General features: G+C 43.0%; 1 protein-coding gene across 1 annotated transcript in view; it reads right to left on the reverse strand.

The window, feature by feature from the left end:
* Nucleotides 1–6,397: 6,397 nt before the first annotated feature.
* GUCY2F (guanylate cyclase 2F, retinal) overlaps nt 6,398–15,618 on the reverse strand; it is a 92,127-nt gene continuing 82,906 nt past the window's right edge. Inside the window, exons 16-18 of the mRNA XM_061409412.1 lie at nt 12,961–13,055; nt 6,646–6,734; nt 6,398–6,552 (exon numbers count right to left, since the gene is read on the reverse strand). Coding sequence (XP_061265396.1) covers nt 6,465–6,552; nt 6,646–6,734; nt 12,961–13,055 — 272 coding nt within the window. The 3' untranslated portion in view covers nt 6,398–6,464. The remainder of the gene's footprint in view (nt 6,553–6,645; nt 6,735–12,960; nt 13,056–15,618) is intronic.

Genomic DNA, 15,618 nt, shown 5'->3' on the forward strand with positions numbered 1-15,618 from the left:
AGAATCATATTGCAGATTTCATTATTTTAATGGGCTAAAAATAACCAGCCAGGTGGGAAATGGGCTTGGTTAGGTCAGCCAGCTTTGGCTATAGAGGAGGCTAAAATAAAAGGACAAATCCATTGTGGCCTTTTGTATAGTTAACGCTTACCGAGTTTTCAAGTTACATTCAATTGCTTGATGTCACATAGATGTGACCGCCCAGTGTACGAAGTATTACCATTTGGCTGTTTGCCACCTCCCACTCCTTGCAAGTAGATTCCACTTGGATTAAGGACAAGAATGTGATGAGATGAGTAGCCGGGTAATAAAATCATTTATACTAAGACAATGTAGGCAGAATGGGAGTCCTTGGGACAACACTTTTTGGTTGAGTAGCTTTGTGTAGTAAACCGAGTTACAGATAAGGTAGATAGCCATTTGCTATCTCCTCCTGCTTAGCTACACCATGTGAAAGAAGAAACAAGTGGATCACTGAAAGCTGCCCACAATCTAAACAGATTCACTTCTACTGTCGAAAATAAGAGTAACACTGCTAGCAATAAAAGTAAAATGGACTAATTTGAGAATCAGACTGACTTCAGGTGTTCTTTGGATGGATGAATGTTATAATAACATGCAATAATCTATTAAGTGAGCCCACACAGGAATGATAAAATAGAATAAAGGATCTAAAGGGATTTTAAACAATTTTAATTTCCTTTGTGCCTTTCTGTGTTTTCTAAATTTTCTACAATGAACACATATTGCTGTTGAGATCAGTAAGGAAAAGAAAAAAACCTGAATGGATTTAAATAATCCCCATGGAATGACCATTTTGTTACGTTACATTTGTAGAGTACAGTAAAACCTCAAGTAAGCAGAGCCCAACTTGTAGTTCATCAGCATTTGGCTTTCTTTTTCAAATAATCCATCTTGAGAAGAAGCAAATCATAAGAAAGCAAGCAGATATAGGAGATGTGATAAAAAACTAATTTAAATATCTATTTTAAAACCTTGTCTAAATTGTTTTCCAAGTTGTTTTGTACAAATGAATATAGGTTACTTAGAAAAACATCATTTTGAAAAAAATCATTTTGGTCCCTCTTAACCACCAACTCAACCTTCTGTGTTATTAGCAACAGACGAATAGAGAAATAATTGGTTGTCTACAAGAATCAGGCTATACTCCACTAAATAAATCAAATGGTACCTGAAAGTAGAATGTTTTTCTTCTCCATGAATAATTAAAAACACTAAGGCAAATTGAAGAAAGCTTAGTTTTGGTCAATGCAGAAGGCTTTAATGAAAAAGAATCCAAGAAAGGAGGGAGTGATTTTAGATAGAGGTTCATGATAGAATCAAGCAAAGGAAGATGTGATCACGACCAAGACAGGACTAGCAGGCTAGACAAGGTAGGCTTGGCTGGTATGCTGGACTACAGAAATACCAAGGAGGGAACTAAAGGGTAGATAGGATTAGATCCAGAGCTAGCAACCACACTCTTAATCTTATGGCTCAGTAAACACCATGGCTGGTCAGTCCTCACTTTACATGTTCAGCCCAGGGACTAGACAGTTCCTAGGGTTAAAGCACTAGACTATGTCTAGGAGAATCCTGATCCATAGTGCCTACAGGTGCAGTCTCATTGCCCCTCCCTTGCCCCCCCAATCTTTCCATATTCATAGAAGAGGGCAGTTGCACCTCCTCTAGAAGTCAAGTCATGTTTTGAGTTGATACTTTTCTTTGAAACTTCCCTTAGGCTCTGCCTCTTTCTAGAAGCCTTAAAAGTTCAGTTTTGGACTGACGCTTTTCATAGGTAGAGGATGATATGTCATGTCTCCTCCTCCTCTGCCATGTCTAGAAAAGGGGATTAGAAACTCAGTTCAAGGAGATTGAAAGGCAACTTGAGCCTCTTCTGCATCCTCTTGAAGACCTTTAGCATAGTAAATAGACCACCCCGAGGCTGGGAGAAGTGAGCTTCTGTGAAGAGAGAAATAGTCCAAGGGTGCTTTGACTGAAGACTAAGGGAAATCTGCTGGGAAGAGCTTTTGACTCTAACCTCAGATTTAGGGTGAGTTGATAATGGAAAAATTAAATATTAGTGAGAAAGGTATCAAATTATACCTTAGGCATTTCTTTCTTTGAAAAGGCTTGTTCTAAAAGAATTAACTGCTTTACTAGCTGATATGTTTGGGTTCAGCTGTTTTAATAAAGAGATTATTTTTTATAATAAAAGAGAGGAAAAGCTTGCTTAACTATTTTAAACATGCCTGTGACTTAAGCCTTATTGCTTCAATCCATGTGACTGTGGCAAGCCACTGCCAACAACCCCTTGAAAGTAGACTCTGGAAAACTAAAAGCAGAAAGTAAAAACAAATGTTCAGAGGGATTTATTTTAAGGGCAGGGTGGGCTTGAAAGGCAGGGTGGGCAGGAAAAGGGAAGGAAAGTACCACACTTTAAGGGAATTGCTTGAGTCAGTCTATGACTTCTATATCTTTTACCCTGACAGTATCTCTTGCATCTCTCTGCTCTGTCAATGTTCAGAATGTGACCATGAGACCCAGTGAGCTACTTATCTAGCAAGGACAATTCAATTATGTTACCTAAATTCTCCTTACTTAGACAAGAAAAGAGACCATGACAGTTTTGGAAAGATTTTGAGTAATAAAGGATCAGAAAACAAAGGAACTTCTTTTTAGCCTCAGTTATCCAAACAACACAATTAACCAGATCCTTCTCTCCCCTCCTCCTGCCTATGCATTCCAGCCAACTGAGGTCACAGTGCACTGGGATTCAGATGTATGTTTGCTGGAAGATTTTTTTTTCCTGGCACTAATCTCATAGTATCTGAGTTATAAATTATGCTCATTAAATACTTTCTAGAGATTCAAATGAAATGAAAAAGAAAACAAAGTGCCTCCTACTTTTTTCTGTGAAAATAGAGACCTTCTTATCTTAGTCCAAGTAGGGCCTGCTATTCTGGAATAACTAAACTTGGAGGTGGTTCTCTGCCCTTCTTTAAGGTTCACATTCACTGTAGTATACATTCAAATGGCCTTTTGGGAATAGATGTATAGTGAGCAAAGCTTATTAAGGTTATTTCCCAGGGGCCCCCTTTCAGTAGAATTAGGCTTGAATAACCCTAGAGATTGGTCATCCTCAGAGGTAACATTGCTCACTAATTTCTTGCCCAGGCAGATCAGTTTGTTGAACTGGAGCAAGCTTTTCCATTGCCTCACCAAGAGAAGATTCCAATCATGGAGCCCTTCACTCCTGGGTGGGACAAAGAGGAAACAGTAAGTATACCTTCCCCATCCTAGGCCTTTCATAGGATTTCAATATGAATGTTTCCAACCCTGCAATACCATGCTACTCCACCAGCAGCTTGCAAATTGCTGAACTTGCCTGGATCGTTGAACAAATAAACATCATTACATTTGTCAGGACTGCATAATTACAGTTGCATAATGTTGCTATTAACAAGGTTGTTTTGTTTTGTTTTGTTTTTACCAATTTTAACACAAAAGAGGAGGCATATTAATGTATAGGTAATTCTTAATTAACTAATGAGATGTGTCCTAAACATTTATAAGTCAATGATTTAGAGTTTGGAATGCCTTGCTGCATGGAAGCTGTTACATATGTGGTGGTCAGGTTTCTAGGCCAGTCCACAAAGGCTGATTTAACCCACATGAAGCAGAGTTGTATTAGCTCTCTGGCGGAGGTCCTAGGTCTTGAGAGCAGAAGGAAAAGCATGCTTTCTTTCCATTCTTTGGGTCCAAGGAAAACCCAAAGCATAAGTTTTGAAAGTAGGGGAATCTAAACAGACTTTCCCACCCTCATACTTGTTTTCACCCTTCTTCCATCTCCTAGGGATTCACTGCTTTTGTCTCGTCGCAAGACCTCAACTGTGATCCTTCATTCTTCAAAACTGCCAACTTCTTCATTTCTCCTAGTCCACATGAAAATGAAAGTTCCCAGTCCTCCTGAGCATGAGACTCAGTTCAACTTCACTATAATATTAGATGAATTGCCCCTTCCTCTCCAAAAGGCATGTCTATGGTTTATCTGGGCTTCCCTGGTGGCTCAGATGGTAAAGAATCTGCCAGCAATGCAGGAGACCTGGGTTTGATCCCTGGGTTGGGAAGATCCCCTGGAGGAGAGACTGGCTCCCCACCCTAGTATTTTTGCCTGGAGAATCCCAAGGACAGAGCAGCCTGGCAGGCTGCAGTCCATGGGGTTGCAAAGAGTTGGACAAGAATAAGCAACACTTAACTAATGGTATATCTAAGAGGAGGCTTGTCAATCTCACATGAACCACAGTTGATGAAATTTAAGGGAAAGTAAACAGATAAAGTAATAACCTCAAGGAAGTTTTAGGAAATGGTAGATATTGGAGGACAAGAGGAAGGAGCTATAGTAGAGAGCAGGGCACAGACTGAAAGGCAAGTCCTGTAGTCAGTTCACCAAAGTTATACCCCCTTTCTCAGGATCTTTCCTCCCACCGTGTCTGACACCACAGTGCTCTCTAAAGGTTTTCAAGTTTCTCCTCAATGGCTCCCATGGTCTTGCAGGTCTTTAATAAGTTGGGTCTATCTCACTAAGGGTCAACCTGAAAAGTCATAAAAAGTTAGAAACATTCTGGAATAAGTGGTGTTACTGGGTGATAGCAACATAGAACATTTAATGAGAGGTAAGTGAAATGTCTGGGAACCCTTGGATTTAGGTCAAGCCTTCTAAAATTTATTGGGGCTGCTCTTTTTGAGGATTTTGTGATTTGCACAACCTGACAAGGCCATTGTGGTCAATTAACATGCTAATTAAAGCCCAAGTGCTAATGAGTGTGTGCCTGCTCAGTCACTAAGTCGTGTCCGACTCTTTGCAACCCTGTGGACTGTATCCCACCAGGCTCCTCTGTTCATGGGATTCTCCAGGCAAGAATACTGGAGTGGGTAGACATACCCTTCTCCAGGGGATCTTCCCAACCCAGGGATCAAACTCGTATCTCCTGTATTGCAGGCAGATTCTTTACCACCGAGCCACCAGGGAAGCCCATGCTAATGAGGCCAGTAGTCAAATTCACTTTTGAGCCAACTGGCTTCAATCTGTCCCATAGACTCACAGCCCACAGCATCTTCCCCTCTAGCAAGGGGACCCAGATGAGTAAATGACCTCAGTCACACCCAGCTGCAATGCTGGGAAAGCGCTACCCAGCACACAGCCAATGATGGTAAGCCTGCTGCAGTGTTTTCTGCTGCCAACTCCAACACATTCTTAGGAAGGCATAGGTTCTTGTACAGTACCTCCAATGCCCATGCCACCCTACCAAAGGGAAAAAAAACCCTTCAAGAGCTTCCAAACCCTTTTCTGCTGTGAGAGAGAGTCAGAGAGACAGAGACCAGTTGCTTATCTGCTTGTACTGGTCATCAGAAAAGAACAGAGCCCAGGTCCAGGTAGCAGGGTGGCAGAGGGTGGTGCAGGCTACAGGGCAGCCATGTGCTCAGTATAGAAGATTTCTGAAGCATAAACGTTATAACTCAGAGAGGGTACCTGTGATCATCACAGAAATGAGGATACCTTGGCTTTCTTAGGAGAAAAGCAGTTATCAATGGTGGACAAAGTCAACAGAGGCCACTGGGAATAGAGGAAGTGTATGGCCTTTGGTCGTTGTATAGCAGCTAGAATTGTGATTATTCTGGAACACGTTTAAAAAGATAAGGAAACAGGAGTGTGTGGAGACACTGTAACATTTACTTCAGAATCTTGTGATTTCCAAGGCTATGTGGAGGGAGCGATGGTCTGAGGGTCAGTGTCTCCATGAAAGAAGGAATAAGAAAGCAAGATAAGAGAAGAGACACTGACAGGAGCCCAATAAGGCACTGGAGTCCTCCGAGAGAGATACATGAGGGAGAATCCTTGATAATTGGTCTATTGTTTTTTGCTTGGGAATGATACCCTTCTTGTCAGGGAGAAGAGATGAAGGAAATTGTCCTGAATTCAAGCCAGGCAGTTAAGAAGTTGCCAGTCTTATTTTGGTTGGCAAGACCAACCTCAGAAGCAATCGGGCAGGGCGCCAGAGGAAAGGACATAAGCGTCTTGCTGTGTGGCTTAGATAGAAGAGTATCTCTAAAGGCCTGAGGTGGCTCACCACGTGGCCCAGGTGCTGGACAATGAGAGAGATGGGTGCACCTGCCTGAGAACTGGATAACAAGGCCAGCCTTGTTAACATTCAAACACTGTATCAGCGCAGGAGGCGAGGATATCTCTCAGGCTGGGGCAGCCAACCTCCCTCTGAGGCAGCTCGCTCTGCAACAGGCCTCCTCACAAGGTTTTTGCACAACTCAGGGGAGCTTGGAATTTCGCCAGCTCCATCACACTCTGCCCACAGAGTGAAAGCTGACACTGGCACCCATGCCAAAGGGAGCCCCAGCTTTGAAAGTCTGGCCAGCTTCTGGGCTCTGTTTCCCTGCTGGCCATTACCTTATGGCTTGTTTCTCACCAGCTGCTTTTCTGCTTTTCTTCTTTGGAAGGCTGCAATCTCTACTGATTGAAGGCCATGGCCCACTTGCCTGTGGAGCAGGAGCAACACAAAAATAGTTAGCGAAGAGGATGTGGCAGAGAGGGGCATGGGAAGATGCTAATTAAGTGTGATCTCCACTTACCCATCTTTGCCCACTGGTGGGGGCACAGGAAGGGGCTTCGTGAAGCCCTTTTTCCCAACCAGCCAGAAGGTCTCTTCTGTGCCTTTGCCCTTATTAGAGAAAAGATGGAAAATCTTAAAGGTACTATAACCAATTTTTCTAAAGAAGTCTTTCTGGTCAATAGGAATGGAATGTCTACAAACATTCCATTTAGCTCAGAAACTGCCTCTGTTTTCCCCTTGTCCCCACTCCCTGGCATCTTCCTTCCAATACGGCTTCTTTGTCATATATACCCAAGGCTCAGACATGGAAATGGCAACCCAGTGTTCTTGCCTGGAGAATCCCATGGACAGGGGGAGGGGGGGGTTGGAGAGCTGGTGGGCTGTGGTCTATGAGGTTGCAAAGAGTTGGACATGACTGAGCAACTAACACACACACACACACACAGACAAGCTCCATAAGCTGCCACCGCAGCTAGATGAAAAGCGAACAGCATTTCAAGTTGTCATCCAGATGTTTGCCTACCCGCCGCCACACAGATCCATCTTTGGGAATATGTGGCTGTTTTGCTTCACAGCTACCAAAGAACTGTATGTTCAATCGAAGATTTTGTCTGTCATTTTTGCCCTGATCTTTTGGCATTAGTCAACCCGTTGTCTTTTGTATCCAGAGTACATACATTCAGAGTCCACCTCCCCCCAACCCTCCACCATCCAATGGCTCTCACAAAAACCAAAAAGGGAATAAAAATGGAAAGCACACCATGCAACTTGGTTCTTAAGCCCAGGGCATCCTGGCTGCTTTGAGAAGTCTGCATTCTGCAGTGTTTCTTTTCTTCCTGCCAAGGGAGTCTTACAGTTAGAGAGAGACCCCAGGGAGGCCTCCACCTACAGCCCCACTAGTCGATTGTCAAGAACCACAGGTCTGAGAAGAGAAAGCAAATGTAAACTCAAGTTCATTGCCCCAGAGCCTGAGTGATGACTTCAAAAGAGCCACATTTTCTGCCCCTGCCCTACCATCCCTTCTTCTTCAATCAGTCCTCCTCAACAACATGGTTCTCTCTCCTCCTTTCAATTCTGTTTTGTCTGTCCTCCCAATTCCCCCAATCCATAAGGGGAAAATGTGTTTACTAAGACTGAGAAAAGTATGGGATGTGTTTCCAACTCATTAATCTGAAATATGGTCTCACTCTCAGCAGATCTTATTTGGAATAGTTCTAAATTGCTTAACTTAGAAATTCCAATTAGGTTTGCCCCTTTAAATATCAAATCCATTATTCTCTATTTTGTATCACATGTATTCATCCCTTAACAATCATAACAACAACCATAATAATTATTAGCATATTTAATTGGAGAATCTCAAAACTTTTCACAAATATTTGGTTCAAGACTGAGCGAGCCCTCTATGAGGAAGAGAACACCACAACAGCCCAAACTCCCTGAACAGACAGCCAACCCACCCTAAACTCACATAATTGAACTATTTGGGACCAGAAGAAGTGAGCAACTTGAAAATATGCTCATATCACTCATTCTTAAATTTATTTCACCCTCATAGTGCCTGGGCTGAAAATACAGAGATGGATCTGTCCTCAAGGAGCTCACAGTATAGTTAAATAAAAACAACTATCAGGCCACGTCTTGGGCCCTAAACAGAAGCCCAACTCTTCTGCCTTTTAAGCAGTTTCTTTTCCTCACAGAATCTAGCTCAGCATCTCATATAGAATAGGTGCTCAATAAACAGAGACTATTCCATTCGCTGGCACTCTAATCCCTTGGGTATTTGGAATACTCATGGTGTCATTGGACCTCGCTTTGGTAAAACATACTCTCAAAACTTGACCCCAAGCCCCAGCCATAGTCTACTGTTTTTCTTGAGCTCTAGAAGCTATCAGGACAGCATGCCAATACCCAAGGGAACTTTTGCAGATGCCAGGACTGTGCAGATATTTGGGTGAGTCCTGGGACATGCTGGGATGCCAAAACTAATGGTTGCAAAATAGAATGGGAGTGTTAGGGACTCAGGCAAGCTTCCAAATCAAAGAATATGCTGGGGAGTTCCAAGGGTGCTCTGAGGTTTTGGAGGCCATCCAGGAGAATTCTTAGAATCCTAGCTCTCTGTTTACCCACCCTACTCCAAAATCCTGCTGAAAGGAGAGAGAGAGATTGGGGAAACAAGTAAGCAACAACTAAAGCCTAAAGCGAACTCTTTGACTCAGCATCAATCCCTAGGCAGTCCCAGAGATCTCCCAAATAATAGCACCTTCCTTTGGCCCGACACTTTAAAGACATCTCCTGTCTTATTTAATCCTCATAAAAACTCTGGAAAACAGGTTTATTATTCACTTCATTCTGCAAATGGGGCCCTTGTTTATGATTATAAAATGACTTGGCATAGGTGGGACTTTGATCCCAACTCTGCTAGACTATAAACTTTATTTATTTTTTACTATGATTTTCTATATTTTATTGAGGTGGAATTAACACATAACATAGTGAAGAACAGGGAAGCCAAGTTTGCTGCAGTCCATGGGGTCACAAAGAGCGACTGAGCGACTGAACAACAAACAATTATGTTAGTTTCAGGATCACAACAATAAGTCTAGTTAACACGTAGACTCCAAAGTTTAAATGTTCTTCCCTCTCCACTGTATAGCTTTTCCCACACACTGGAGTCAAGGGGCAGGTCTAGCGACCAAAAAGCAACTGTTGGTAATTTTAAAGCTTGTGATTAATGAGCTTCCTGATAACCACAGGTCAGAAGAGGCCTCTATGTTGAGAAATGGAAGCACAGGGAAGATGAAGTTACTTGTTCAATGTCACACACTGAGTCATCGATGGGACAAGAATTACAGACCAGACCTTCTGACCATCATGACTCTGTCAGTGCAACTTCATTACTTCTTAGCTCAATTGCTGGTGTGTAAATGTCCACCTCTGGCAAAGACAACAGAAACCACCTGAGAACAACCATTTGGGAAAATCTTTTTAGAATGTAAATCTACCTGAGACACCCTGGCAAAAGCATGTGATAAGCCTAGACATATACAAAGTCTCAGCAAGGAGCTTCAAACTTGTCAGAAAAATGATAAGTGAAGCAGAACTCATTCATGTAAGAGAAGAGGTAATAAGATGATTTATCACCAGGCTACTTGGAGAAAAATACTGCAAAAAAACAGAAATAGCCAGTTAAGCACTGATGATTTTTGTGCCAGTGTGGTAGCTCAGCTGGTAAAGAATCTGCCTGCAATGCAGGAGACCCTGGTTTGATTCCTGGGTCAGAAATATCCCCTGGAGAAGTGATAGGCTACCCACTCCAGTATTCCTAGGCTTCCCTGGTGGCTCAGACAATTAAGAATCTGCCTGCAATGCGGGAGACCTGGGTTCGATCTCTGAGTTGGGAGGATCCCCTGGAGGAGGGCATGGCAACCCACTCCAGTATTCTTGCCTGGAGAATCCCCATGGACAGAGGATCCTGGTAGGCTACAGTTCATGGGGTCGCAAAGAGTTGGACACGACTGAGCAACTAAGCACAATACAAGAGGGGGTTGGAGTGGACAGTGGGACAACTTCCTAGACAGCATGAGCTTCTCATCTCTCAATGTGTCTTCGAAGCTTCCTTATTTTGGTGTCTCTCTTTGTACCCCTCACCCACCCAATTACTCAACTGCTCTGTGTTTTCTTCTCTCAGCCAATCCAACCCACATCTTTGATCCCACTAAGAGAAACAACGTAAAGCGTCATCACTCCAATGGAGAGGGGATGGGGTTGGCGGGGGAGAGTGTTGTTGATGATGGATCCAAGCCTTGAGCTTAAGAGAAGAGGCTCTGATGGAGGAATTTAAAGCATCAGCCAGCTGGAAGGAGAGGATGTTTTTGGCCATCAACTTTGAAATCATACCTGGCTCCCCATCAAATGTGGTCCTTCTGAGCCATGTACTAGAGCAATTCATGCTTTCCAGCAGCACAGAGTGGATGAGGGGTGGAAATGTTGAAACAGAGTTTCTGAAGTATGCTGAAATATATTGCATATCCTCAAGGGACAAGGAATCCTCTGTCCCCCAGTCCCTACTAGGTGATAGTCAATATCTTTCCCTGGTGGGGAGGTGGAGGCTCAGAGACAGAAAATATCTCCCCTCTTCTTCCTTCCTTCCTTTGGGTCTTACTTCCCATCCTTATCTTTCTTCTCACTGGCCCTTCCTTTCCCCTGGGGCACTCTCACTTCTTCTCTCTCAGTATCTCCCTCTCAATCTCTCTTCCTCAGGAAGCCCCTGATAACCCAATAACCAAGGCCTGATGTGGCTGGCCTTAGGGGGCAGCCTCTCGCTGCCTCTTCCTCCACATTCCCTGGGATAGGGGAAACTATGAAGTTGCAAAGGGCCCTTTTGAAGTAGTCCTGCTTTTGTCTATGAACCACCCAAAGTTGTGATTACTTCTAACCAGTATGGGGGGAGGCGATAAAAATTGGCGGGGGGGAGGCGGTGAAGGCATATTTTTCCTTTTCAGTTGCATAAAGTGGCACCTCTTCAGTCCTTAAGTTCTCTCTTAAATGAGGGAATTTGTGTCTAGTAACATAGGGAGGCAAGCACTTCAGGAAACCAAGCCACCTTTGTCCTCCTCTGCCGAGAAATGACCAAATATATAGAGGGATCACAAAAGCCTTGGGTGACTTGATTAATTTCCCATGTAATATCGCCACCCCATCATATCTTTGTGTTCTCTGCAGAGGTGGGAAAGAAACCTCTGTCCCCTAATAAGTGATCCATTCCCCCTGCTAGAAGACATTAAGGAAGGGACAATCTAGGATTAGCCATAGAAGGAACTAACTGATCAACTATAATCAGGCCTTTCAATCTTTGACTTCTGAAATTCCTTTATATGTAAATTGCAACTATCTAGGGAAGGCATACCACTGACAGAAACAAATTACGCATCACTCAGTGCCCAGATTTTGCTTTGCCGGAGATTTGGGCTTCCTTGATGGCTCAGACAGTAAAGAATCTGCCTGCAATGAGGGAGACCTGGGTTCGATCCCTGGGTTGGGAAGATCCCCTGGGAGGAAGGAATGGCAACCCACTCCAGTATTCTTGCCTGGAGAATCCCCATGGACAGAGGAGCCTGGTAGGCTATAGTCCCTGGGGTCACAAAGAGTCAGACATGACTGAGCAACTAAACACAGAGAATAATCACTGAGAAAACAATTTTCATGCACAATGGTAACATAGAAAGACTACTAGGGCTTCCCTGGTAGCTCAGTGGAAAAGAATTTGCCTGCCAGTGCAGGAGACATGGGTTCGATCTCTGGTCTGGGAAGATTCCCACAAGCAGAAGGGCAACTAAGGCCATGTACCACAACTATTGAGCCTGTGTTCTAGAGCTGGGGAGCCTCAACTACTGACCCCACATGCCCTAGACCCCATGCTACACAAGAGGAGCCACTGAAATGAAAAGCCCACATGCTGCAATGAAGAGTAGCCCCAACTCGCCACAACTAGAGAAAGTGACAAAGACCTAGCACAGACAAAAATAAATAAATAAACATTGTTATTAATGAAGGAGAAGTCAGGCTTCCTGGGTTATGGCTTGACTCTGCCTATCAATTGACTATGTAACCCTGATCAAATTATTTTACCATTTTGGGCCTTGGCTCTTCATCTGAAATTTGAAGGAGTTAAATGATCAAATCTCTAGAGTCTCTTACAGTTGGGACCACCTGGGGCCCTAGGGCCATCCAGAGGAAGATGAAAAGAATCCAGTGGAAATGGTGAAAAAGAAAAAGAGATATTAGTCTAATCCTGAATCCTAGATCAAGTGATAGTCCTCACAAAGAAAAGGTGCTGTTTGTCTTTCATCAGAACTGGCTTCATTCTTCTTGGTCCTTGGGGAAATAGATAAAGCTTCTCTGTACACAGGGGATCAATGTTGTGGATGAAAAATGCAAAAGGAGGGCCACCAAGCCAATGGACAGAAAATCCAAACTCTCCAGTAGTGTAGTTTATTGAACAACACCTGGCACTGCCAGATATTAAATGAGATGGAAGTTAGACAATGTAAATAATACTGCAAAATTCTGGGCAATTTTTTAAGAGAGAAAAATGCAACTCACAGTCTGAAAAATGCAGAGGGAATTTTAACGATACTTCTCACTGCAGCCATATTTTAAAGAGATGAAAACTGAGGCAAAGGGAATGATCTTTGCAGAACCACACATGGAATTGAGAATTCTGCCTGAATTACAGCTCTGACACCCAGATAAACTCTTTCAGCAGACCATGACCTCTCCAGAAGCAGGTGTGTCCAAGTGGTTTGACTCAGAAAACAAAAGGACATTATACCTTGAGCTCTGTTCTTCCTCGAAGCTCCACTTCATAGCCTTCACCCAGGGTTCGAAGAATTGTCACTGTGCTATGACTGACATGAATGCGATAAGCTGTAAAAGCAAGAGAGGCATGACTTTGGGTCCTTTCAGGTAAAATCAGTGAGAGGATATTAATGTCATAAATGCTCCCACTTCTAAATGGACGAGACCCTAAGCAAATTCCCTGAGAGAGAGAGTACGCTTTAGTTAGGGTTTCACAGGAGGAGGTAAGGGGAAGGAATGGTCTTCCTCACCAGGCCCAAATAAAGCATTAGCTATAGCACCTATCAGCCTTCTAGACACTATCTCAGATTAAAGACCATGCAATAGAAATGATTGAGATGAAGAAAACAGCAACCACTACTTGCCCTCAGCTGAAACGTTACCTCCTCTGAGGGGAGTTACAGTCTCACAGGCTGCTGCTGGGGCTGAACCCTCAAGGTTGGCATATCATACTTAAGAGACAAAAGGGTATCTTTTCCATACACATCCATCCAACTACCTTTCAACACTGCTGTACTTAAAATGAGACATCAATGAGAAATGTCCCAAGACCTCTGCCAACATTGTGTGGTGACTACATCCATAGCTGTCTTTTTGGCAGATGCCTCTAGCTGTGTACACACATGAATGAATGATTTTCCAACTAATACCAACTTAGGATAAGAGACTGGGGAACTATGACTACAACGTCTATTCAGAAATTAAGTGTAATTCTTTGGTGAAGAGCAATCATTTAACTGAGGTAGGATCCTTAACTGTCCTGAAAACTGTCTTCCCATGAAGTAAGATCTTGTTCAGGCTGAGTAGTCAATAAAAGTCCAAGACAGTTCAACACACACCTGAGATAAGTATTGAGGCTGGCCAAAAAGTTCGTTCAGGTCTTTGCATAAGATCTAGTGGAAAACTTATTGGCTAACTTAATAATTCTTTTTCTTTCATTTATTATTTTTTGTTGGAATATAATTGATTTACAATGTTCCCAATAATTCTTTTATAATCTGAGTACAATCCGAGTAGCATGGCATGAGTGAAAAGAACCGCAAGAAATTTCTGCTGTCTTCTTCAATGACTTTCCTTCTCTTGACAGCTCAGTATTGTCATTTGTGTCTTCATCACTACTTCATGGCCATCCCCAAACCTCCACTCCAAATGGTTCTTAAAAGTCACCTAGTGTGTCCCTAGCTAGCACTATATGTGACATTCCACTAGCATCTAGTCATGAGGGAATATCTCAATAGAATAATCCTACTGATGGGGAACACACAGTTCAACACAGAAAGATAGCTGATTCCAACCACCATCCAGTCATGTGGCAAGGAAGATCACTCCAGGGCTGGGTCACTACTCACTTCCATTTCAGAATCAGTAGATTCAACTGAGCATAAAAGAGGTGTTGATGAAACGGATTTTTTTTTAAATAGACCTATGATGCGTCCTAATCTCATATCCAACACGAACTTAGAAGCTACCTCTTTACAGGTCTTCAGTCAGGAGTAGCACTTAATGTCATGTTTCAGTCACAGTCATTAGCTTCCAGAAAAGCACTCTAACCAGTTTCTGTAGTACAGGGACTACATATGTATACTTCTCTATATCCCTCACAATGCCTTCCTTACAGAGTCAGTGCTTCATATACATCTGCTGTGCATGATTCATTCCATTTTCTACTTCCCATCTGATCACTGGACAAGGTGCTGACTGAATCTGAAAATCTACTTTCCACTCTCAGCTCTGTATTTCCAACACGAAATGTGTGGAGCTTCCCTAGTGCAGACCAGAATATGACTTCACTGTTCTACAGGCTTACATCAGTCCAGTGTACTGTGCCAGTTTCACTTCCTCCTGGGTTGCACTTCCAGAGCAAAGTTACATGCATGCAGCAGTTCCTGGATGACTACTCCCATGGCCTCTGCCATGTCTGCGACATTTGAAGACTTTGCCAGATGTCAGAAAATTTATTCTGACAACAGCTTCTAAGTTCCGTGCTGCCTCCTTTATCATGGCTGCACGGGCTAGATTGACTAAGACTGGACCTATTGTACAAGTCTGTTTCGGCACATGAGTGATGAGACGTGGGGTCAGACAGGGCACCACCCACTGTGATGTAGGCTACCGTATCATCAGGGACTAGGTTGCATACACTGCTGAAGTTTGGGAAGAGCTTGTCTTGCTTAGTAGCTGTCAGAGCCAGGGCTGCTAAGGGCTTAAGTGATTTTTTCTAATATGTAATCCATGAAAACTGTATATAAAATCTATTGTTGTCTCTGTTTTTTTATACTAGCTTGAATAAATCACTTTGTCTAACTATGATATAGGTAAAGCACATTGTGATTCTGACATTGCCTTAGGAGTGATAGGAAATAAACAAGAAAGTGTTGCCAGCCACAGACAAATGGCATAATGGTTTGTATAGTTTTCTTCTCAAAGCAATGAGGGAGAAATGGCATCTTTGATACCGTACCTGGTTTGATAGAAGCTAAGAGTTTTATATACAGGCAAGTTGAAATTATTTCAGAATTCTAAGCTCCTCAGATTTAAGCATTATTGCTAGCTAAATTTGAGGCTGCTTTGATGAAGCCAGAACTCCTGGGGTCCTAACTAGTTCAAAAGAGGACTAAAGCAGGAAACATCA

This window comes from Bos javanicus, chromosome X (genome assembly GCF_032452875.1).
Source record: "Bos javanicus breed banteng chromosome X, ARS-OSU_banteng_1.0, whole genome shotgun sequence".
In the NCBI taxonomy this organism is placed as follows: Eukaryota; Metazoa; Chordata; class Mammalia; order Artiodactyla; family Bovidae; genus Bos; species Bos javanicus.